Source organism: Crassostrea angulata, chromosome 3, assembly GCF_025612915.1.
Source record: "Crassostrea angulata isolate pt1a10 chromosome 3, ASM2561291v2, whole genome shotgun sequence".
In the NCBI taxonomy this organism is placed as follows: Eukaryota; Metazoa; Mollusca; class Bivalvia; order Ostreida; family Ostreidae; genus Magallana; species Magallana angulata.
This window is the reverse complement of record NC_069113.1, coordinates 10,349,594-10,374,427: the sequence shown is the minus strand read 5'-3', so window position 1 is coordinate 10,374,427 and position 24,834 is coordinate 10,349,594. Positions and strand designations below refer to the sequence as shown.

General features: G+C 32.1%; 1 protein-coding gene across 1 annotated transcript; it reads right to left on the bottom strand.

Annotated features, from left to right (window-relative positions):
* Window positions 1-624: 624 nt before the first annotated feature.
* On the bottom strand, window positions 625-22,372 carry LOC128175669 (uncharacterized). The gene is given in 43 exon segments (XM_052841478.1): window positions 625-1,536; window positions 1,649-1,719; window positions 4,238-4,367; window positions 4,459-4,700; window positions 5,129-5,199; window positions 5,471-5,556; window positions 5,920-6,066; window positions 6,265-6,439; window positions 6,954-7,061; window positions 7,253-7,342; window positions 7,425-7,479; window positions 7,481-7,503; window positions 8,142-8,266; window positions 8,350-8,424; window positions 8,531-8,653; window positions 8,731-8,856; window positions 8,992-9,078; window positions 9,169-9,236; window positions 9,504-10,092; window positions 12,230-12,261; window positions 12,354-12,439; window positions 13,527-13,582; window positions 15,667-15,740; window positions 15,905-16,034; window positions 16,158-16,369; window positions 16,634-16,704; window positions 16,871-16,956; window positions 17,059-17,205; window positions 17,678-17,852; window positions 17,951-18,055; window positions 18,639-18,728; window positions 18,813-18,899; window positions 19,207-19,331; window positions 19,416-19,490; window positions 19,599-19,721; window positions 19,799-19,924; window positions 20,131-20,217; window positions 20,294-20,337; window positions 20,533-21,142; window positions 21,658-21,689; window positions 21,816-21,901; window positions 21,999-22,047; window positions 22,226-22,372. Coding segments are annotated over 42 exon segments (5,229 nt in total). The 5' UTR covers window positions 22,035-22,047; window positions 22,226-22,372; the 3' UTR covers window positions 625-1,393.
* Between the last annotated feature and the right edge of the window lie 2,462 nt (window positions 22,373-24,834).

Genomic DNA, 24,834 nt, shown 5'->3' with positions numbered 1-24,834 from the left:
CAGACATAATGGCCATATCAGAATGGCACAAAACTGAAGAAAAAAAAGCGTCTTTAAAAGAGGTTTTTAAATATTTAGTCTGGTTTCAAATGAAACAATGGTAAAACAAGAAAAAAGCTGTCAATGTGACAGCAGACTTTTTTGTGTTAACAGTATCCATAATCCATTTGTCAACCCTAAATTGATAAACACTACCTATCCAGAGAAATGGAGTATTCTTACAACTGGTATTTTGTCAATAGGATTCCCCATATGCAATATTATGCCAAAACATGACAAGGTTCAAAAACTGGTGTTTTCTTATATATTATCAAAAATAAAAATTCAAGTAATGTGCCTTTGTCCAATTGATCTGCAAAACAACAACTTCCTATCTTGAAAACTGTATGAAGAGTATCCTGACAATAGGGGTACCCTTTTGGCAGCCGCCCGCCCACCTGACCGCCACCATTTTCGCCATTTCAATAACCGGATTTTTCATTTGGAAAACCCAGTTAAGAAAAGTTACAAGGATAATTTTAAGTAAATTTCGGGAAATTCTTAAAGCATCAATGTTGAAATCAAATTGAAATCGCTCGCTAGACACTAATTGTAACAAAATAAGACGTCAAACATATATTATCAGTCCATATTTTAATGCCAAAACGGATAATTTGAGTCATGCTCACTTAACTATCAAAATTAACATCAATGTATAATGCATGTATATAAATATACTTTTAAAACATTAAAATTCATGATATCAATCGTTACAATTGATTTATTCACACATTGATTATCATTTCATGAAAAGTAAATACATGTACACCTTTCATTTACACTAACTACATGTACAAATGCAAGTATACAGATAAGGAATAAGGAATCATTCTTTGAGTATTATGAGGTGATAGTTTTGATGGGGGCGTTATCAAATCCAATAAAGCCCGAAGGGCTTTATGATAGATTTGATCACGCCCCGACCGAAATTATCACCTCATAATATTCAAAGAATGATTCCTAATTACTTATATTTATATAATTTTAAACCATAGTACGATGAAATATTTAAATATAAATAAGCGAACCCTGCTGGCGCCTCAATTTGGCTTTATGAGTTATATAGTACAAAATCGATACGTAGTGTTATCACAGACAAAGACACTGAAGAATGTAAATATATTGAATTAGTGTCAACTTGGATTGGAACAGGATAGTATTAATTAAAACATGTGCTGTTATCTCTGTCTCTTATTACAATATTTAAATGAATATGGTTTTTTAAACATAAAAACATCTTTCAGACTGGTGTGATCTGATGTGCCTTACAATGCATTCATAACGATTATACTTGATCAGTTAAATCATTTATTATGATGTAGAGTTATTTAGACATTCAATTATCTTCATAGGACTAAATTTGTGTTAATAAAATTGCGTTCAATGCTTTTCCCCCTGAAATATAGATGATTTCCAATTTCTTCATTTGGCCTTTTGTGCTGTATGAGTTTATCTTAATTAGGAAAGAAATCCGTCCTTTCAATTTAATACCAGACTCTGTAAGAATTAAAAACACAATAAATTGATTTTTCACATAACACAAAACAAACTTACATAAGGTCTATTTTCGTAATATGGTGTGTATCGAGTTTCAGAAAAGTCTACAAACCTTTCCTCGCTATCTCAGTGTGTGTGCGTGTGTTTTCTGACATGTCATTTTCATATCGGAGAACTCTCCATCTGAATATGTTTAAAAATATGATATCAACATATGAAGCTGTTTTGTGAAAACACAAATTCATAAAAACGTGAACCATAAATGAAATAACAAATACTAGTATTAAAAACTAAAAACAGGACACATTAAATAAACATGTACACAAGACTTACATATGTCCATCATGTTCAAAAATTGTGGAACCTTGTTTGTTACGACCATATGTTTTCTCGATTTTATCATTTATAACTTTTGGTATACAATGTAATTCGCTGTCGTTATTTTATGTAAAAGTGACAATTGCTCCATGTATATATCATATCCTCAGTATGTTTTTAACTATTGCGTGTATTTAGAATGATAAAGGTTAATCAATTGAATGTATCACAGACCAATTGGAATTTGATTTTTTTGATTTTATCTTAGTGTTTCCATTGAAATCAAAGTGTCATAAGTTGAGTTGGAATATCCTACTAATGATCATTTTTGACTTCTTTATCTAATTTCTGGTCTCTGAAATAAAATTTGATCATAACTTTTAAAAAACGCTAAGGATTGCATTAAAACGATTGACTGATAAAAGTTTCACATACTGTGTCTTAAATGTTAAAATAGTTTTGAGTTCGTATGTGTCATTTGTTAATTTAGTTGGAAAAATTAAATTCACGATGTATGATAACTTTACATGATGATTTACTATAATAACAACTTGTGGCTTGCTGATTTAAAATTATCAAAAATAACGTTTTTTTGAAACAAGCTGTAATTTATTCACCTCACACATATAGGTTATTGGCGTAGAGGAGCAAACATTATGAATGAATAGACCTTTTGACAAATAAAATAAAACAATATTAATATGTTGCTGTTCATGTTTTAGACAAATAAACTGTGTGGTAGTGTGAAAAAATACAGGCGTTAACTTCTTCATTTTGGGAGTTGATTTTAATCAACTCTCCTATGCAGTTACTCAGACAAACCGAAAGTGAAACAGTGTTTGGACCTCGGCACAAATCATTGCTGCTGACAAGACTTAGTTCTTGAAAATAATTGATCAATTCGATGTAATGTATGCTAAAGCATTGTTTTTCAAGGAAACTTATTCATAAATACCTTAAAAAATACAGTTTTTAAATGGTACGAACAATTTAAATATTTTTGTAGTCGTCAGCCGAGCGTTTGGTTGAACGAGACTAGAGTTCAATATTGCTTGGATCTATACATTTCTATTGCTGATACATAGTTTGATTGAATTAATTTTATCTTTAAATATTATTTAACATGATTCATATGGGTCCCCAAACTTATATTATAAAAATGTGCCTAATTCAAATTAGAAACTACATGTACTTGTGATGCAAAATAACATATCATTGATTTTAAAATAAATAAACATCGACAAAATCAACTCCCGTCAGTTCTTCAGTACTTTGATTTTTAATTTCCTATCAAGAACCCCCAATATGACTTTCGTCAACTTCCTCAGATTTTTTTTCTATTAATATTCTCAATGTCAATCAAAAGACATTAACTAGATACGTATGAAATACATTTAACAAAAATACCCAAATGTTTTGATCATGATTTGATGTATAAGAAATGTGTCAAAACTTTTCAAAAAGTTTAGTATTGCATTTATTACGATTAACTGATAAAAGTTTCATTTACCATTTCTTGCAATTTCAGTAATTGCATGTGTTTTCTGACACACCATCTTCATGTCGGAAAAGGATGCCCGCCATCTAAGACATTAAAGGAAACCATTAATTACAACGGTATGCATGTGGTCATAATTTCTTTTATGAGATTTAAGTTGAATATTGAATTCAGTTTTTGACAACACCGTCTCTCTAATGAGTCTTGATTTTAGATAAATTATGATATATTAAAGACATCGTTCATTTCCCAACTTTCCTTTTTAATATCGTTGTTGAAATCTAATTACTCTCCTTTTAAGCCAATGTTGAAAAACAAATATACACCTGTACTTTTTACTAAATTTGACGTAAAAAAATCAATTATATCATACATTTTAGATCTTAAGGTCTCAAAATAATAAATCGAAAAAGTTATGAATACTAATATTGTCACCGTTTAAAAAAAATATCTAGGAGATATCAAATCGGTCGAAGATTAATTGTCTGTTTGGATTAGGTATGCTGAAAATTATTTTTGTTTTGTTGTTGATAAAATGAGTAAACAAAATGTACATGTATTTATAAGAGAATTTTTAAAACTTAACATACACTTAATTTGTGTAGAAAATATAAATGGGGGAAATCATATAAACAAACAAATTACAGCATTTAAGGGTTGACAAGCTAATTTTTTTTACAAATATAGTAAAACTAGGCCGTGTGACTATCGTACATTCGGACGAAAAAGACTATCATGATCTAAAGGTCGGATGATCCCTTCCGGGATAAAACTTTCCGTATTAATCATTAATTTTTTTCCTACATCACCCGTTAAAAGAGGAATAATAATTTTTAAAAAAAATTCGAGTTAAAGTTTAAAATTAGATAAAATATGTACACTAACATGCATCCATCAAGTTCCAGAATTGTTGCACCTTGTTTGTTTCGTCCATAAGCCTTTTCCACTTTTTCATTCACAGCTCTTGGGAGATTGTACCATTTTCCGTCTTTTTTATATGCCCATGCTACCTCGACTGTATTAAAAAATGAGTTGCCCTTGAATTATCATTAGCAATGGTTTTAGATAAAAACAATGTTCGAATTTTCGATAATTAAAAATTAAACCTGCTGACGCTTCATTTCTTTCATTCATTTGAAGTCGTCGATTTTGTTCGTTAAAGTCCTCGATTGACATTGGTTTTTTTCTTGCTTTATTACTACTGTCGTCTTTTGTCGATTCCCGATTAAATATGTCATGATGTTTTAATTGACCCGAGGATGAGTCAGATGAAAGGTACGGTTCAGTTTTCTCAGCTCCTGCAGCTTGTGATGGCATACCCTTTTTTTCCTGTGAATTAACTCGATCACTAAAAGAACATCAATAAACTACTTGTTACACATTTAAGAGGCTCGGTGGTTTACAAATTACTTATTAGATCTACTCTAAGTTTATTGAATATATATTTTCATACATCAAATTTGTATTATAAAAATTATTTAGTAATAAAAAATTCTATAAATTTCAACTTTAACATATGATTGTTTTCCTAAATCTTTACAGAGTTCTTTTGTTTAAGGAGATCAACAAAGTCTAAAAATGGCATTGACCATCTGGCCCTCTTAATCCGTTTTGAACATACTTCTTTTTAATCAAATAATAATCGTTTTGTTTTTGTCTTCCCCATTATAATAAGATCTTTATTGGCATATCTCTAGTATTATTAAATGTAAAATGATTATATTATTTACCAATTGACATAGTTTCAGTAGCAATGAGCGGTTATTGTTTACCTACCATAGCTTTACATCAAATAAGCCATCAAATCCAAATTTGTATCGACCTTTAGTTTTGTCTGACCATCTGACCTATATGCGTGAGATTTCAACACCATTTAATCATCAAAATTAATTCCATGTTATCAAATAATAATTCAAACTTACAAACTGCTTTACTAGTTTAATTTCATTAGTGTGGTGACTGTTTTTAATCCATTCTGTAGTGTGGAAACTGCTATCCAAGAAATAAATGAACATTAAATTCCTATAATCAAAAATATTTTGAAAAACTGTTTTGCGATATTCATGCTATATCTGGCTATGTTATGTTTTGTTTTATTGACAATACATAAAGTCTTACGATTATCAATCCATTTGCGTTGACATTTAGGACTACTCCAACGCTTCCTATACCTCCATCTTGATCGCCGTAGTTCCAGTCATCACCTGTTAAAGTTAGCCAATATTTTAATGATAACACATTACTGTGGAATCATCATTGTTCGTGGGGGACCAATATTCGTGGCTTTCTTCGGTAACCCTTGTCCTCGAATTTACATCCCCGCGAACCTATACACATCGTTTGTGTGATATTTATTAACATGATCCAGATTACATTACCAACGAGATTAAGTCCCTATGAACCAGAAACATTTTGGCTACTCACGAACATTGACCTCCACGAATAAAAATGATTTCACAGTATTCAAAATTTTCATGGCTGTTTTGATTTTTTTAATTGAATAAAAAGTTTCATAAATGTCTTTATACATAAAAGCGTAAAATTTCATAAATGTTTAAAATAGTTACCTCGTTCAACAAAACATCCAACAGCAATAATCTCATCCTTTAGAATTCGCGGCTCCTCAACCAAAATAACGTCTTGGCCAAAAAGAGCATGACACTTATAGACATTAGCTTTGCCATGATCCCATTCAACCCACACGGACATACGATCTGCAATAAGGAGACATTTATTCTATACATGTATGTTTTATCAGATAAATCTTTTTACTAAACCCTAATATTTTTGAGATACACACGTCAGGATATTTATTTATCTGAATAAAATGATTTTTGCAATTTTAATCAACTTAATAAAATTATATTATGATTGAATCTTTGATATTCTATATTTACTCTGTTTTATATTACCTTTATCATGCCCAATTACCGTCCCTGGTCTGCCCATATCCTGGTCCCCATACCTCCATCCTGGCTTTCTTCTGACCCGAGAACCCAGTGGTGGTAAGTTACTATCTTCTAGCTCTGTATAGTTATTAAAGTTAGAATTTCTCTGCATAAACTTTCCCAGTAGAACAATGTCTTCCTGTAAATAGTTACAGCGACGTTTCATTAGTAATCATTGAAAGTTAATTTCATTTTCCTCTTCTCATATTTTCGCAATCGCTTTTCAGCAATTTGGCATGTAACAGTGGTGTAACTGGTGACCAAATCTGTTATTTAGTAAGCAATAGTATTTATATTTGATGTCTATTCTATATGTTTACAAAATAGCTGCAAGTCTAAAACAATTGTGCAGAGATCTTTAAACAAAGTAATCCTTTCTCTCCATCCCAAAGATTGAAACAAATATGGATTGTTGTATAACGAATACCAAGTTACGCATTTCAATGTGCAGTTAAAACAGAATAAATTTGTTTTGTGAGACTACCAGAAATTAGACACCACCTCCCCCCCCCCCCCCCCCCCCCGCCAAAAAATTATATCTTGGTTTGTGTCATATTATTACGACTTTTACGAATTTCAATATGAAATTTTTTTTTAGTTTGTTATTTAGCATTCCTTTATTCATTGACATGCAACACAAACTTGATTTATACCCAGTCTTCCCCATTAGTATAACGAATGATTTTCTCTGCAACTCCTGGATTGTCCACTGAAGATTCAGTGAAATCTAACCCATTTTCAATCATGTTTGCTGCTTGTGCCTGCAATGAAATGTTTTAAACATGATTGTTCTTTAATAAACGTCCAAACAAAGAGCATTGTTAATATGCAATTTAAAGAAATAATTATATTGTCTCAAACTACAATACAGATAAGATATTGTATAGCATCATACGCAATCAAATAGACATAACTTTAGATCATTTATGTATGGCTTATAATCTTGAAGTACCATATTTTGAGTCATTTTGACAAGCATGTGGACTTCGGTACTCTTGTACATCTTTCCATGTGTTGTTTTAGAGACTTCTTCTAGGGAAGCCTGAAATAAAAGGAAACTCTTATTTGCATGAATGTGATCTAAATTCATATTAACAATTAACTTTCATGATGTAGATACTCACTGGTTCAGTACTGCAAACGGATACAGTATAAACTCGGATACTTCGTTTCTCTAGATCTTTCTTTTAGCCACACACTTTTCTGTTCAAAGCATATTATGATAAAATAATGTCTTTCTTTAAACCAAAAAAAGATCCATACAAAACTGAAACTAAAATGTAATTATTTTATGAGAAAAAATATTGTTATTTAATTTTCCTTTTTAGTAAGTACATATTTTGCCTTGGGTTTTTTATTGTTCAAATAATATAACAATTCTATTTCAACTTCCATTTAATCATTCAGACTCCAATTCCTAGCTTAGTAATTAGTATGCTTTAGACAGTATTTAATTCAGGAACTTGAGGCAAAGGCATGCGGACCAATCAGGTTAAAAGATCTGGTCACACATAAATCTCTATTGCGATCTCTCTCAGACTATACGTATCAAATTTAACCTTTACAATCAACTGTTACCTACCAACATGTTGCATGAAAAAATGACAATAAAGCATTATTACATGTACTTTTATATTACTCCATTTTAATCTATGAGTGTAATGTAAAACCCAAGCAGATTTTAAGTAAGCAGTAAATGGAAGTTAAAAATTTTTTGTAATGAGCTTTGGATTATAATAATATTGTTCGAAAAAATATGACTTTCAAGTATTCAGGAATATTTGTTCTCCGCTAGAATATCATATTTAGTTATTTTTATGAAGTAAAAATACGTGTTCTACCAGAAAGTCAAGCGGTGATTCAAAGTCGTCATCTCCCGACGTTTTCGTGTCCAGTGTACCTTTACCGTCCGTAAATATTATAATTCTGCACCTAAGAGGTATTTGTCCTATGTGGGTATTCGAATCTAAAACGAACGGTATTAGACATCATTAAAATAGTTTAGCAATACGTACAATGTAACGTAAGACAAGATGAAAATATGCAAACCGTGCCCTAGACAGCATGCTAGTGCCATGTACAATCCAGCAGCCATAGGAGAGGGTCCAGAAGGAACCAACAACTCTATACAATATAAAAAAAATCCTTGAATTGGTCTTAATGAAAACCTAGAAAACACAGAAGTTAATTTGAGAATGAATGTAAGTTAACAGTTTAGTCATATAGTTACCAAGTGCCTCTCGCACTTTGTCATAATCATTTGTCATGTGTTGAATTACTCCTGTTTGTTCACCGAATGTAGCAATACCAATGTTTTCCTCTATCCCCAATGCTGCAGACACAGTTGCTATACCTAAAGGATCAATGCGTTTTTAAAAATGTGAATTCAATTTCATTAGATTTTGTTTTAGAAACTTAAAGTTTGTATACCTTCAACAAATGTTCGCACTGCCACCATCATTTCATTAAACGGCTCACCAACCATACTTCCAGAGAGATCTAACAATAAACAAGTATCCGGCCCTTTTCCTGTCTTCAAATAACTCATTGATAGTCCTTGAAAAATCAAATTTCAGAGATACATTTAGATTCACATTCTAAATGAACATATTTTAGAGAAAAACACCCAAAATGATCTACAAAATATGACACTTTTAAAACACTAGTTTGTGCACATGTATATACACACACCCTTTCTCCTCTCGATCTCAGCTAGGGTTTTCCAGCTGTTTAAATCTTTGACGTCTGGTTCGTCGTTTGGATCTTTATTAAGTCCAGCTAAAAATTAAAACAAAACAATTGTTTAATCAAGAACAGTTGGGCAAAAATGACAGTTAATCATACATTTCAGAAAAACAGAAGTCTTACCTAGATTTCTAAATTCGTTCCGTGTTGTGGCTTGACGATGGGGGCTTCTATAATGACATAATCGACAACTAAGACAAAAAGAAACTTGACCATTTGAGATATAAGATGCAAAATTCTTGCAAACAAAATTGCGGTTACTTTGGGATATGCTTCATCATATAATATTGAAAATTTGTGGTAAATAGCATTGACAATGGTACAATGATTATCACTATTTTTAGTTTTAAAATATTCATTCATTCAAGTTATTGTTTTATGGTTAATAAAAAGTGAGTACTGTTAATAATAAACTTCATCAATAAAATAAACTTGTGCAATAAAAAAATAAAACGCACGGTTTTGATTTTGATTTGGTACCACCAGCCTTTTTTGTCCTCAAAAGCTTTTTACATTCATCTCTCGTCGGTAGATTAAGCTTATCGTCTGTATCAAGGGATGGACTTTTCAATGGCGTTCTAAACAGTTCCCGGTCTCTGTCTTCTAGACATTTCACACGATTGTCTTCAACAGTTGAAACTAAACGACATTTCAGTCCATAATAATTTCTGGTAAGAAGTGGTTTTGGTGGAAGTTCTTGGGATTTTTTCTCTGTTCTTATCTCTGTTGAATTCGTGGAGGAAATCGAACCCCGTTTCTTTTCAGGTTCAGATTTTTCTGACAGGTCGATAACTGAATTAGGTAGCTCCAAAGTCATTGACGTTGGACCCTCCTTTAATGTTGGCCAGGGTAGCCCATATGTTTCATTTGATTTTAAATCACTTTTATTTTGATATACAGGAATTCCTTGTTTTTTCAGACATGGTATTCTTCGTGAAAGTTGATTTACAGTTTTATTTAATGCAGACGTCCTCTCTCTTAGAATCCCAAGTTCCTGATCTCTATTTTCACTTTGGGTTTTTAAGGAAAGTATTGTACTTTGCAAGTCTGCAAAGACGCATATTACAGGTTGTATAGCAAAATGTGTAGTTTTATTAGATACTTGTTTCCGCATTTGTCAGTTTAATTTTAAACTTTTAGGATTTCTTTACATTTATTTGATTCAATAGATTAATTGATAATCATTCTCATCATTTATTGTGGAAAATGAGTATGTTCAACATTTTTTTCTCTTTCTCTCTCTCTCTCTCTCTCTCTTTCTCTCTCTATGTGTGTGATAGATAGATTCATTCATTCATAATTCAGTTCCTTTAAATAAATGAATAATGGAACAATAAATAATTTATGACCGTGTTAGAGATGATTCATATTTTGAATATAAACCTATATTGTGTTAAATCCAACATGTGGCCAAAAAGGTTGATACGTTTTTAAAAATGTTTGATTATATTCACAATGTGTTTTTTTTTAGAATGAGAACTGTTTTGGAATGATGGTTGCATAATTTACTGAATCAATAACAATTCAATATGAACATTCAAAGAAGTCGGTTTTAGCGATTTGATGTGAAAAAAGTATGATATGGTTTACTTATGGTGCTCAGTTTTCTTATATTTATTTAACAAGAGGCCAATTAGCCTTAACGGTCACCTGAATAGCATATAACCCATAGACAAACTTGTCGAGGAGTCTCATATATGCATTTACATGTAATTCGGTTTCATTCTGGAGTAGAATAATTATAAATCTGTAATGACGACCATCTCCTGCCTTAAATCTTTCAAAAAGAACTATGAAACCTATAGTTTTGGTGAAAAACTTAAAGAGCTGGTCTAGAAAATAATGAATTCAGTTTTCCTTTCAGGTGTGTGGGAGTTAAGAAGATAATTTTTTAACATTATATGCATTAACACTTATACATCCATTTTGGCCCAGCCCTAGAGTCAAAACGCATACTCCGGGAGACATGAAAATTAAAACTTCAGTAGAGGACTACCTGGTAAACATAATTATAAGTCAGTCAGTTTTTTTCTATACAGATGTGTGAGAATAGAGAAGAAATTTTTTAAACATTATATGTATTAACACTATATTGCCATATTGCCCCCCCCTCCCCTTATGTCCTGAACCCCTGACCCAGGGGCCATGAATTTCAAAATTTAGGTAGATGAGTTAGTGGACATCATAACCATGTATTAAGTTTTTTGTCCACATGTGTGGGAGCGGAGAAGAAGATTTTTTTTAAGATTTCAAACATTTTTACTATATGGCCATATTGGCCCACCCAAGAGCCTGAACCGCTAACAAAGGGGAATTTAACAATTTTGGTAGAGGGCTTCATGGACATTATAACAAGGTATTTAGTTTTTAACAAATATATATGGGAGTAGAGAAGGAGATTTTCTACGATTAAATACATTTTTACTATATAGCCATATTGTCCCCACCCTAGACACAGAACCCCTGGCCCAGGGGTCATGAATTTCACAATTTAGGTAGAGGGCTTCGTAGACATCATAGTCATGCATTTAGTGTTCAACAAATAAATATGGGAGTAGTGAAGAAGATTTTTGAAGATTTAAAACATGTTTACTATATGGCCATATTGGCCCAACCCTAGAGCCTGAACCCCTGACCCAGGTGTCATGAATTTCACAATTTAGGTGGAGGGCGTCATGGACATTATAACTATTCAACCAGTTTTTTCCTCACATGTGTGAGAGTAGAGACGATAATATTGAAAATTTGGCTTTTTTTTTTGCATATTTGGCCCATTCTGTGGCGCCCGGGGGTGGTTGAGCCATTAATTTCATAATCTAGATTTCTCTTACCAAGAGATGCCTCACACCAAAAATGGTAACAATCAGCTTTTAGTTTTTAAGAAGAAATTAAAAGTGTAAAATTGTTAACGCACGACGACGGACGAAAACAGATAGCAATAGGTCACCCGAGTTTACTCAGGTGACCTAAAAATACAATATACATTTCTTTTTACGGCCCTCTTGAAGAATTTTACTTTTTGAATTTTTAACTGACAATGACGACTTGCCTTTAAGTAGTTATCGTTTCCCGTATTGGAGTATTTCATAGATTTGATAGAGAATAAAAAAAATGCTAAGATGAAAATCTAATGAAAATTCTTTCTCATGAACTGTGCATAAGAAAATCGAAGACATATCTTTACCTGTTATAGTCGTGAGCATAGGACTTTCCAACCTATAAAAATGTTATGGAAAAAAATTACTGCAGATTTGTTAGACTTTTAACAATTTCACATGAATATATGTCACAATAAATAAGTTGCGTACCTTCTTTTGTTACTTTCAGATAATTTTCTTAAAACCTTTGACTTTGAGGTTTTTAAGTCCTCAAGTTTTGCCTTCAACGTCTGCAACTAAATAAAGAAAAAAAATCTTCTCTCATAAAAACTTACTTAATATTTATATTTTCATGTGTGTGACTTTTTCGATTAGCAATTTCATATTAAAGAATATTTTGAAACCTATATTTGTTTCTCAAATTTGGTTCTCAACATTTAAATGAAAACATACAATTATACATAGATTTATGACATATAGTCAAGTAATCTCGGCGAGATTCGTCGAGACTGAAAAATTTTTGACGGACGTCTCTTCCGAATCTCAGACCAGTGCCCCACAAAGTGATTCAGGAAAATTTGCCCCAACTTCGGCCGGTTGTTATGATAGAAATACGCTGAATTAAATAATCTGCTCGCTTCAACTTTTTACTTTGAACATCCCCTTAACTCCCTACCAACATAAAATGTTAGGTTCCTACCGTTTAAAGATTTATATCCCACAAAATATGAACTTGTTTAATTTTCAATTCATTTCCACACTCATTCACATCTTCAATGCTGAAGAGTTCCAGTCAAGGTCACAAATAGCCTGTTTCAGAATATGTCGTACTCAAAGATTTCAACCTTATCATTTTATGAATATTACATTATAAAGTTAAAAGGCTTAGTTATAAATACCGGATATTTCCTTTTTATTTATTATTAATTCCATAATTTATTTTTTTGGCAAATAACTTGACATCTAAATGCATTTATAAAGTTTTTGTTTGCCCTATTATAGTTTTCTATGTAAAACTACGAATACGACATATTTTGAAACAGTTTTTTTATGACCTTGACTGGAACTCTTCAGCATTGGAGGTGTGAATAAGTGTGGAAATGAATTGAAAAATAAACGAGTTCATATTTTGTGCAATATAAATCTTTTAACGGTAGGAAGCCAACATTTTATATTGATAGGGAGTTAAAAGGATGTTAAAGGTAAAATGTTGAAGCGGGCAGTTGATTTAATTCGGCGTATTTCTATCGTAACAATCGGCCGAAGTTGGGGCAAATTTTCCCGAATCACTTTGTGTGGCACTGGTCTGAGATTCGGAAGAGACGTCCGTCAAAAAATGTTCAGTCTCGACGAATCTCGCTGAGATTAATAGTCAAGATTTACCTCTTTGCAAACTGTGTCTGAAGTCGACATTTTTCTTGACCACGTGGTTATGTTTTCTTAAGTAAAAAATGAATATTAACTCTCACAAAAATAACATTAATGTACCAGAAATTAAATGGATCAAATTCAACCCTAACTTATTTGCTGTTCCCTAAATGGTCTAATTGTTTCTAAATATTAATAAAAGAAAAGACTCAAAATGAAATGATGGCAATAATTAAGTGATTTGTTCTTTTTGAGTTCTGGGTTGGCTTTTTACAGCTTTTAAATGATGTTTGATAGGTTTTATACTTTGCAATGTTCTTGCATTTTAGAAACTGAATGTGACACACTCGGGTTGTATAAAAAATTGTTTGAATTGCAACCAGTTTTACTTTAAATAAAATGATGATGCATTATCATTTACCACATTTTACTTATTCAAATAGAATAAATTAACAAAAGTTATTCGCAAACCCACTTAAGCAACCGAAAAACTAAACTTAAGGCAAATTATATTTACAACGTACAGTTTCTATCTCATGATATATTACGCAATTATAAATTCTAGTTTTGAGGTATTTGAAAGACGTTGTTGTAGTTTGTTTCTTAAGAATTTTTCGTGTTCATATAAACGATCAACAGGATTAAAACAATTCTACTATTTTTTTTTTCAATGCATAGTTTATTCAAAGTTTGGCTGTAAATCATTTGTTCGGTTGCTTTCCAAGATATCAAGAATATATTTTGTAAAGTTAACAACTCTAAAGTTTGTCCTAGATTAGATTATCTCTAAGAGTAGGTAGTAGCGGTGTCCGCGCAATTTTTGAACGGCCCTCGTAAATGTGTAAAGTTTTGCGATGAATATACAACATTGAATGCAGTAAAGAATATTGATCCCGATGGAGTAGATTGTGCGATCCCGATTGAGTTGTTAGCTTAAATGTAAATCTAAAGAACGGACAAACGAACAAATATGGTTTGTTTTTTTTAAAGAAAATTAAAATTTATAGTGAAAATGTATTCCAAACTTGAAGAATTAACAAGCACTGTATGTTTTAAAAAAATTGTCGGGGTATATTTTTTCTCTACATACAAAAAGTCCAACATCAGGAAAGAAACAATCAGGACAGTTCTATTCTTTCCGATGTTAAATCTTTAATCGATGCATAAAATGCAGGTACATGTACATGTATACATGTAGCTGTTGAATGTTTCAACAATTTATCACCTTTTCCATATTTTTCCTTACCTTCATACCTGTACCTCTTGTCAATGAAATGAAAGTAGACAGCAAAAATTTTCATTACTATTTATATCTTTAAAAGTTCCCTTATATCTATATATGACTCTGAGTCATACATTTTTATGGAGACATAATTTAGGTTTTGGCATTATAAGAATGGCACAGAGCTGTAAAAACGGGTATTAAGACTTCTGCTTATTTTCAGTTTGGTTTCAAAGGATAGATAAAAGTTGCAACGATAAAGTTAACAAATTTCGAAACACTAATCGCTACCAAATAAGAGCGTCAGAAGTGCATATCTTAATGTCAAAACAAAACAAAACTTTAATCAGGTTTACTCAACTATCAACAATGACATCAATGTACAATACGTTACATTTTAATGAATCATTTTGATCGTTACGAATGATTTATATACATCTTCATATTTCTTCGATGGAAAGTAAGTATATGTACAACCTTCATTATAACATTAACTGTTACATGTATTTCTTGTTACAATTATCAATAATTTTATTTCAAAACATAAAACATATCTAAGACTCTGACTCAGTGCTCTGATGTGCCTATCAATACATCCTTAACCATTATTCTTGATAAAATAAATATTATGAAGTAGATTTATCTAAACATTCATTCACCATCATAAGATCAAATGTATCATTTTAAAATCAGACACAATGTTTTATCCCTGAAATATAGATAATTTCAAGACATCAGCTTCTTCATTTGGTCATTTTTGATGTTTGAGTCAATCTTGATTAGGATATATCCGTCCTTTTAACTAAATACCAGACTCTGTAGAAGAAAAACGCCATCATTATTGCTTTATCAACATAACACAACTACATACTCAGATAAGATTTTTATCTTTCGAAATATGGCATATATCTAGTTTCATAAAAGTCTACAAACCTTTCCTCGCTATCTCAGTACATGCGTGTGTTTTCTGACATATCATTTTCATATCGGAGAACTTTGCTCTCCATCTAAATTTGTTTAAATAGATGTCATCAGGTATATCAACATACCAAGTTGTTTTGTGAAAAAATATCAAATCACAAGAAAATCTGCTAATAGATCATATAATGTAACAAATAGTTAGTTAGTTAAAAAGAAGAACTGATCACAAATGCATGTACAGAAGACTTACATATGTCCATCTAGCTCAAGAATTGTTGAACCATGTTTGTTACGGCCATACGCTTTCTCCATTTTATCATTGATATCTTTTGGTATACAATGCCATTCACCGTCTTTTTTATATGTCCATGTTATTTTGTCTGTTTCAAAAGTCATATTTAAATCAAAATGAGATCATAAGTATACATCTAATCTTGAATGATTAATTATATGTTCTTTTTCCAACAATATGATTTTCTAAAAATATATTTAAGGTGCTTTACCTAAATCTGTTTGTTCCTTAGGTTGCATTTGACGGTTGCGTCTATTTAACTCTTCTAAAGACACACGTTCTTCCACTTTCAGACTCTTGCGATCCTCTTCATGCTTGTCCAATTTAAATATGCTGGTCGATTCACGTTTCTCAGCGCCCATCACAGGTTTTTCCTGTTTTGTGACTTGTGTTCTGCTCCTTTCATGTATATTTTTTCGATCACTAAAGAGATATCATATTTATGGGAAAATAATACGCACTTTCAATGTATGATACTTAAATAATGTATTTTTTTTAATTGTTGTCTTGATCGTTAACACTCTTATACTGAATAACCGTCTCATCTCATTAAATACTTCTTTTGCATATACTTGCTTTTGTTAATATTCCATTTAAATTGTACTTTTCATTTATAAATAAATGATTCTCAATTGTCATTGACAACTTATGCTTATTTTGATCACAACACAAATGAATATAGCTTACCATAATTTGACTTCAAACAAACCGTCGCATCCAAATTTATAACGGCACTTATTTTTATTGGGCCATCTGACCTACAGATGTAAATAGTGCCATATTTTTTTTAAAAAATGTTTCATTTAAAAAAAAATATTTACTCATTCTTTTACTTATTTTGAATTGTTACGATGCCATAGAACGACATTTTGCAAAAATCCTCGGAATATAAGATAAACATTAATATTAAAACTGAAGTCTTACGAGTATGTTTCCATTTGCGTTGACATTGATAACAACCCCAATGCTTCCAATTCCACCATCTTGATCTCCATATTTCCAGTCAGTTACTGTAACAGTTAATTTGTTTTATAAGATCAATTTTGTCAACGAAAACGATGATGTCAAAAGCGATTAAAACTGTCTAATAAGGAAGAGAGTTAAAATGTCACCTCGTTCAACTAAACATCCCACAGCAATTATTTCGTTAAAAAGAACACGCGGCTCGTCGACCAATACAAGGTCTCTGCCAAATAATGGGCTAAATGTATATACGTTTGTATGACCGCAATCCCATTCGACCCAAACATTTATATGATCTGAAATTCAAAGAGCAAGTTGCAAATATTTCGGGAAATTATCATGGCGAACATTTGTCGATTATTGCAATTGCATTTTTATATAGTGGAATGGTTTTGTTTAAGCCTTTTTGATTTTTCAAAAAGATGCGTGTATATATATCTGTATAAACAATTTTTAATGATAAAAAAAAGAAAAATCTGTTCATTTCTATATACATCAAAATACCCTCTCATTCTTTTCTATAATATTAATTTTTAAAAGAAATCACATAGAACTTTTGCAACTTTGAAGGTGTTTTCCTGTGGATACAATCTACAATCTGAATGGTGTAAAAATACTTGTACGTATACACTTATTTTACATATCTCTAAAGTAAACTGTTTCTGTGACAGTTTCTTAATCTTTGTCAAGGACTAGGCTTACAGTATGCTGACTGAAATTTCTTCACAAATTGAATATTGAATTTAAACTGAGCTTCAGATACTGTACCTCCATCATGGCCTACTATTGTCCCTGGTCCACCCTGATCCTGGTTATTATACTTCCAATCTGGTCCTCTTCTGACCCGAGAACCTAATGGAGGGAGGTGACTACCTTCAAGCTCTCTATTACTCATGAAGGAAACCTCATTAACCAAAAACTTTCCCAGATGTTCAACTTCTTCCTGTAAACATTCATTATCTATTTTATCATAAGTGTGGTTCTTTAAGGTTTGGTAAATATGTGAGACTGCCAACAACGTTATGTTGAAATGCTTTATACCCAGTCTGGTCCAAGCATATGTTTGGAAAATTCCGGCGAGCTTTGTTTCCCTGCTGATGCACCATCAAAATCAAATCCATTCCCAATCATATTGATCGCTTGTATCTGAAATAAAGTTCAAAATTTTTTTTTGTTTAGGGCAAAATGTTTCATCCTATGTTTAAAGATTAGCTCTCGTTTATACAACTGATGCAGAATATGATTTTAACCTTTAAATTTATCATTAAATGTGTTTAAATAGATCTCTATACAGTTGTGGACATAAAGATGTGTTCAATAAAGCACATACGATAATATCAGAATTATATAAGGGATGAGTATTATTAATGGATATATACCGTAAAAAGTTCTGTATGAAGAAATATTAAAGAGTTTCGAGGACTGTCTGATATTTTTCCATACAGAACTTTTACCGTAGATATCGTACTTAAAACACTGCCATTAAATTTCATTAATGGTTTACATGATACAGTCCGATTTTGGAGGATATTATTACTGTAACCAAAGGTTACAGTCTGATATTAAATATTATCGGACTGTCACAGGTAAATTTTTGACTGCTTGACAAAGGAATGACATCAAAGAAGTGTTTAAATTCTTATTACCAGTTTATCTATCGAGAGTAATTTTGCATCTATTTTATATCAATAATTTACTACTATTAAGAAAAGTGTTGTATTATCCAAACCGTATTTTGGGTCATTTTGATAAGTTCATGGGTCTCATTGATGTTGTACATCTTTCCATGTGTTGTTTTGCAGACTGTTTCCATCATTTGCTAAAACAAAACAACACTTCGTTGTTCATAGTGCTTAATCTTCATTCGACATTGGCATTACATTTCACCAATACGTATACACACCGGTTCAGAACTACAAACGGGGACAGCATATACTCGAATCTTCCTTTTTGCAAGATCATCTGCAGCTTCTTTTAGCCAAACGTCTTTCTGTAAATAGTCAAGGATCCATGGTCATCAGATATTTAAGACACGAGTCAAAATTTTAGACATTCGTCAAATACTAATCAATCTCTGATTGGCATTCAAAATGTGTAAAATTCAACAAGACAGGATTTTTGAATAATTCTAAATTGCGTTTTGAATTGATAGGTATGACAAAATCTACAGGTGGTGTAATGAACAAATTTTGACCTCAGTATAAAACTGCCTCACGATCCTGTGGCGAGGTCTTTGCTTTGAAATTAACTAAAATTAAACATATAAATTCTTGGATTTTGCTGAAAATATAGTTAACCATAAATTCAAACGGGGACTCGAGATCATCCTCTCCTGCTGTTGTGGTGTCAGGTGTTCCTTTACCATCACTGAACAGAATGATTCTGCCCCCTACTGGAATTTTTCCTATAGTTGTTAGGTGACCTAATAATTATATGGATCAGTATGAAATGTACAAAAATATCAATGAAATAGTTATCTATTTCAAATGGAGCAAGATGTCCATACCGTGACCCAGACAGCATGCTAGTGCCATGTACAGTCCAGCGGCCATAGGAGAGGGTCCAGAAGGAAACATTAATTCTGTAAAGTATAGATATTTTGTATTGGCATCGAAACAAAACTGAATTTTGAAGATGTTAAATTTTTGGTCTCATCTGGGAGTGAATTATGATCTACGATTTCTTTTACCAACTGCTTCTAGAACTTTGTCATATTCATTCGTCATATGTAGTACTACTTCTGTCTGTGTCCCAAACGTAGCAATTCCTATGTTTTCGTTAATCCCCAATGCTACGGATATGGTTGATATACCTTTAAGATAAAATATTTTGTATTGAATTCAGCTGCCGTAAAACATGTTTTGGGCATATAAGTCTAAATTAAATTACCTTCCACAAATACTCTAACTGCCGCCATCATTTCATTAAATGGTTCTCCCGTCATACTTCCAGACATATCTAACAATAAACAAGTATCCGGTCCTTTCCCTTTCTTCAATGGACTTAGAATTTGACCTGAAATGAAATTCAATAAAATCGATAAAGTTTCAGTATTGATTAAACTTGATCCTTTTTGCAAGTTACTGGTAATCAAAGAGAACAAAATAAATTCATTTTATTGAATTAAATCTAAAACAAAACAAAAACATTACAAAACAATACTTTTTAGTTTCAAACATTCAGTTACTGGTTAAACTTTGCAACTATGTGTATGAACGCACCCTTTAGTTTTTCTTCTTCTGCTAATCTTTTCCAGCTATTCAAGTCTTTAACTTCATTAACATCGTCCGGATCTTTATTTAACCCGGCTGAAAAAAAAATAATATATTTCAGTTACTTAGTTGACATTGTCGCTCACCAAAAAAAAAATTGCGACAATCTTACCGAGGTTTCTGTACTCGTTCTTGGTTGATAAAGGATGAGGTTTCCTGAAATGTTATGTTATTTAATCATCATATAAGACTGCCTAGTGAAATAACAAACCAAAAGTAAAACGTGTTTCAGTGCGTCCTTAAAATCATAACTTCATTTATCTATACTCCTGCTATCGAAACATGATTTTAAAAATCTTTCTCAGATACGGTAACTGCAAATCCTATTTATTCAGAAATAATAATGCTCACTGTTTCGGTCTTGCGCTGGTTCTTTCTGCCTTTGGTGTCAATTGGAGTTTCTTTATTGCGTCCCTCGTCGGCAGATTAAGTTTGTCTTTTGTTTGGGATGAGGATATATTCTGGAAAGATTGGTCTGTCTCTCTTTCTTTGCCTTCTAACACTTTCACGCGATTGTCATTCTTGATGCTCACAGATCGATATTTGAGTCCGTATTTATTTCTAGAGAGGGGTGGTCGTTCAGGAGACCCCTGCGACTGAATGACCTCCTTAACTGTACTCACCAGCTCTTCTTGGCACGTCTCTGACTGCTGCTCACTTGGTACCTGTTTCCTTCCGCTATCTACATTTGCTGAAGCAGGTATATTTCTACTTGAATCAGCTGGTAATGTTAATGTTCTTTGTTTTGGTTCTTTATCTGCTGTTTTGTCAACAGATCTCTTTGAATTATCAGAATCTTTATTCCAAGACGCAGAAATGTCTTCATTTTTAAAGCCGCTAATGCTTGACGAAAGTTCAGCGATTCCTTCCTTTAATTTGGAGACATTATCTTTCAGTATCCTTAATTCTTTGTCTCTACTACCACTTTCAATTTTCAAGGAGTTTAAGTTGGCGAGGAATTCTTGAAAAGAATAACATTTAATGACAAAGGAATGTGTAAACATGGCATGTAAATAAGAATTTATCCAACATTAACATTTATGAAAGATAAAGGATGACATTCAATCAATTGTTAATAATTACAGCTAGAAATTTGAAGGCATTCAAGAATTCTACCCTATTTTTTTATTTTCATGATTTATAAGATATAATTGTAATGATGAAACTGTACAACAGTTGAAAAGTTTTATATCTTAATAATCAGTTATATAAAACGTTTAATGTCAATTCCAGTTATAGTTGCCTATTTGCTTTTGTTAAATGTTATCTAATCATTTTATATTACTTTTACCATGCTTTAGTTTGCAGTGTGCTAATGCATAAGAATTCAATATTTTTTCAAACCTTTTAAATTCATATTCGTTTGCAGGATTTAAACAGTACCATAATACTGATAATTAAACAATAATAGAAAAAATATTTCTTGCTGGATTAACCCTATTTGACCAATTGAAAAGTAGGCAATAAAAAAAATACCTGTTATATTTGTGGTCAAAGAACTGTCCAACCTTTTTACAAAAATATATAAAAACAATGTACTTTTAAAAATTTGTAAAGAATTCAATAAATAGAGTTTCTATATATCATAAACGTTTAATCATGTTTACAGATTATAATTTGTTTACTACATGAACCTTTCTTTGTTGTCCTCCGTCAGTTTTCTCAAAACCTTGGCGTTTGAAGCCTCCAATTCCGCAAGTTTTTTCGTCAAAGTCTGCAACTAATTGAAAAATAACAAATCGTTTAAATAAAATGAAATTAAATAAAAGGCATGAAATGAAATGATAATGAAATTTCAAGACTGCGGAAATCATTACCTCTTTGAACACTGGGTTAACGTCGGAAGTCGCCATGGGATGTTTATCTCTGGAATAAAATGTAAAAGAAAAAAATGTTGTTACAATGCAAAAAGATATCAAAATTTTATTTCAGTTCATCTTTTTGATAAAGCTTAGTACGCACGAAACATTTGACGAATATAAACATAAACTCAACTCGTTTGATAAAGCAGTATACAATCATACACCATTATATATCGACATACATCTTTGCTCTATTTATCTCATTTTCAGTCCCCTAGATTACGTTTTTATCAATGCCTGCCCGGGTTCGTCAATTTTGCATTGATGTACAAATAATCACAGGCACCTGGCGTCGGAATAACTAATTGATCTTGTTGTTTTATTTTTCTGTAAAAAGAGACATTTTTTAACGTCAGGTGGCTGTGAGATCAGTCAGAGGTTGTTCAAGCGTTGAGTCGAAGCCTTGTCTAAGTTAGTTCCAATTACCAGATGAAGCTCAACTCATTAATGTTGTGATTAAGCAAGGGTTATCACATGTGTATACGTACTGTCAACAACACATATATTTGATAAACGGTTTACATAATTATCTACATTTCAGTATTTCAGTCTCTTAATCGTGTGATTAATCCTATGGGGCATTTGCCCCAATAAGACCCCACAACCTACGCCAACAAGAAATAAGCCCCAAATATATATCTGAATCCGTCAAGGAGGAAAAGTGTTCCGACGATATCATTTAATGAATTCCATAAATACATAAAATTATTCGTTAATAGCATACTATATCATAAAATGTATCTTTAAATCATAAATATATATATGAAACTTTGAAACAATACAAGTGGGGGTATTGTTATATATAAATTATATATATGTGTGTACGCCATTAAACTGCTATATAGTGAATACATACGTAAACATATATGCCAAAATTTCTAGTGTGCTTTTGTTATATAGAGTGTGGATTCTAATCTAACAATATACTAACTATTACATTAATTTTACAAGAACTTCGCTCATTAGTTGAGTGTAAATGTCTTTCTTACCTGGTATGGAGTTGTAATAAATAAAATGAAAGTAGAACTTGGTAATTTTTTGTTGCTATTAATAGATATAAAAGTTTCCCTATATCATGTGCTCTATTACCTTCGCTAGCCAAGGGTTATTTATAAATTTATGGACTCTTATTCTCTTTTAATATTTTAATCAGATCGTTTCAACCAGCTTAGAAAGGTTAATTGCTATACATATAATTGATACACTATATGATGTATACGTATCAATAGAGAATAATCTTATTATTGTAATGATATGCATACTTCGTTACGTATTCAACAAGTTAAATATAAGAAGTAATCTTAAACAGACGTAAGGTTGGACGGTCACAGATGAGGATTTCACAGAAGGGACATATATTTAGTAAAAATATAGAGTGTCAGCTTCACTCCTAACATATGTACATATATATACTTGTATCTCCCCAACCTACCCTAGGCCGTCCGTTAGAAATCTGACGGGACTGGGTGAAAGTATATTTTCCCATGTATATAGATGTTTTAATACATAAATCGCTTAATTATTGCTACATGCATTCAACTAGCTGCAATGATGTTAAAATTGCCATCTCCAATGACTTTTTTTTTTATCTGTTCCCCCCTTTCTTCAAATTAACAAACCAAAAATTGAAAGGGTTACGTAAATTATTCAGATTCTAGTATACAGACACCTCTACAGTCTGCGCTTTATTTCCTCCAAATGTTACAAATTTATAATCCTGATTTTCAAGGTTTTGAATTGAATTTAGTTATTCAGATATGAAGTGCAGATTACATGTATATGCGGTGGTCATCACTTGGTTACTCATCAAGATCAAACTGGAAAAACCTGAGACCAGACCAACCACTGTTCGCGCGATTTGACAGTCGGCGACTGGGAGACAACACCGTGAAAGTTCCTTCATCAGCGATTTAAGAAGATATCAGATAAACATGAAGGATCCAATGTGGTCTCAACAAGGATAAAAGTCGCCAAACTGTACATATAAAGAAGGAAGAAGAAGCTATTTAGGCCATCGCAAAAGCATCTTTGCTAGCCAAGGTTTCCGATACACTACGCTGTTTATGAGAAGCATAGTGTTTCGGAAACCCTTAGCTAGCAAAGATGAGGCAAAAGCAACACCTACAAAGACGACCAGCAAAAAACTTTGATAGCTTTGGAAGAGGGATTGGAAGTTTTAAAAAGTAGAAGAAGCTGCAAACCAAGTCCTCATGACTACTTGAGAGACAAGAGAAGATCGAGGAACACTAAAGGACCTACCAAAGACAAATAGAAACTTCCAGGAAGTACTCATCAACAATTATTAGTTGCATGTCATCCGAGCTAGAGGCCACAGAGGATCTGCCCATCGACACTCTCTTATTATAATGGATGCAATTAAGACCGCCGAAACAGAAAATCAACAGATTTTGGCAACCTCTGTGTACAGTTATTTAAGGTGGATCCTGGAATAGCAGCCACCATCCTGTGGCCCCTTTTCACAGCTGGATTTGAAGGAGAGAAAGGTCCAGAGGACTGGTGTACATATAAATTGTGATTGCCAAGAGATCCCAAAGATAGAGCTCTGAGAGATTGCAACAAGTACGTGTAGAAGGGTAATCACTCTATTGTCCGTACCAAGTAAGATTCCGGTCAAGATGATGGATAAAAGATTGGCGTTGTACTAAGGAAAACACAAGCTTGGTTAATAACCAGGATCTTAATTTGTATTCGGAAGCATCATGGAGCAGTGCACAGAGTGGCGGAGACATCTGATTATGTGAACTATAATATTTCGACGGAAAGGCGATGC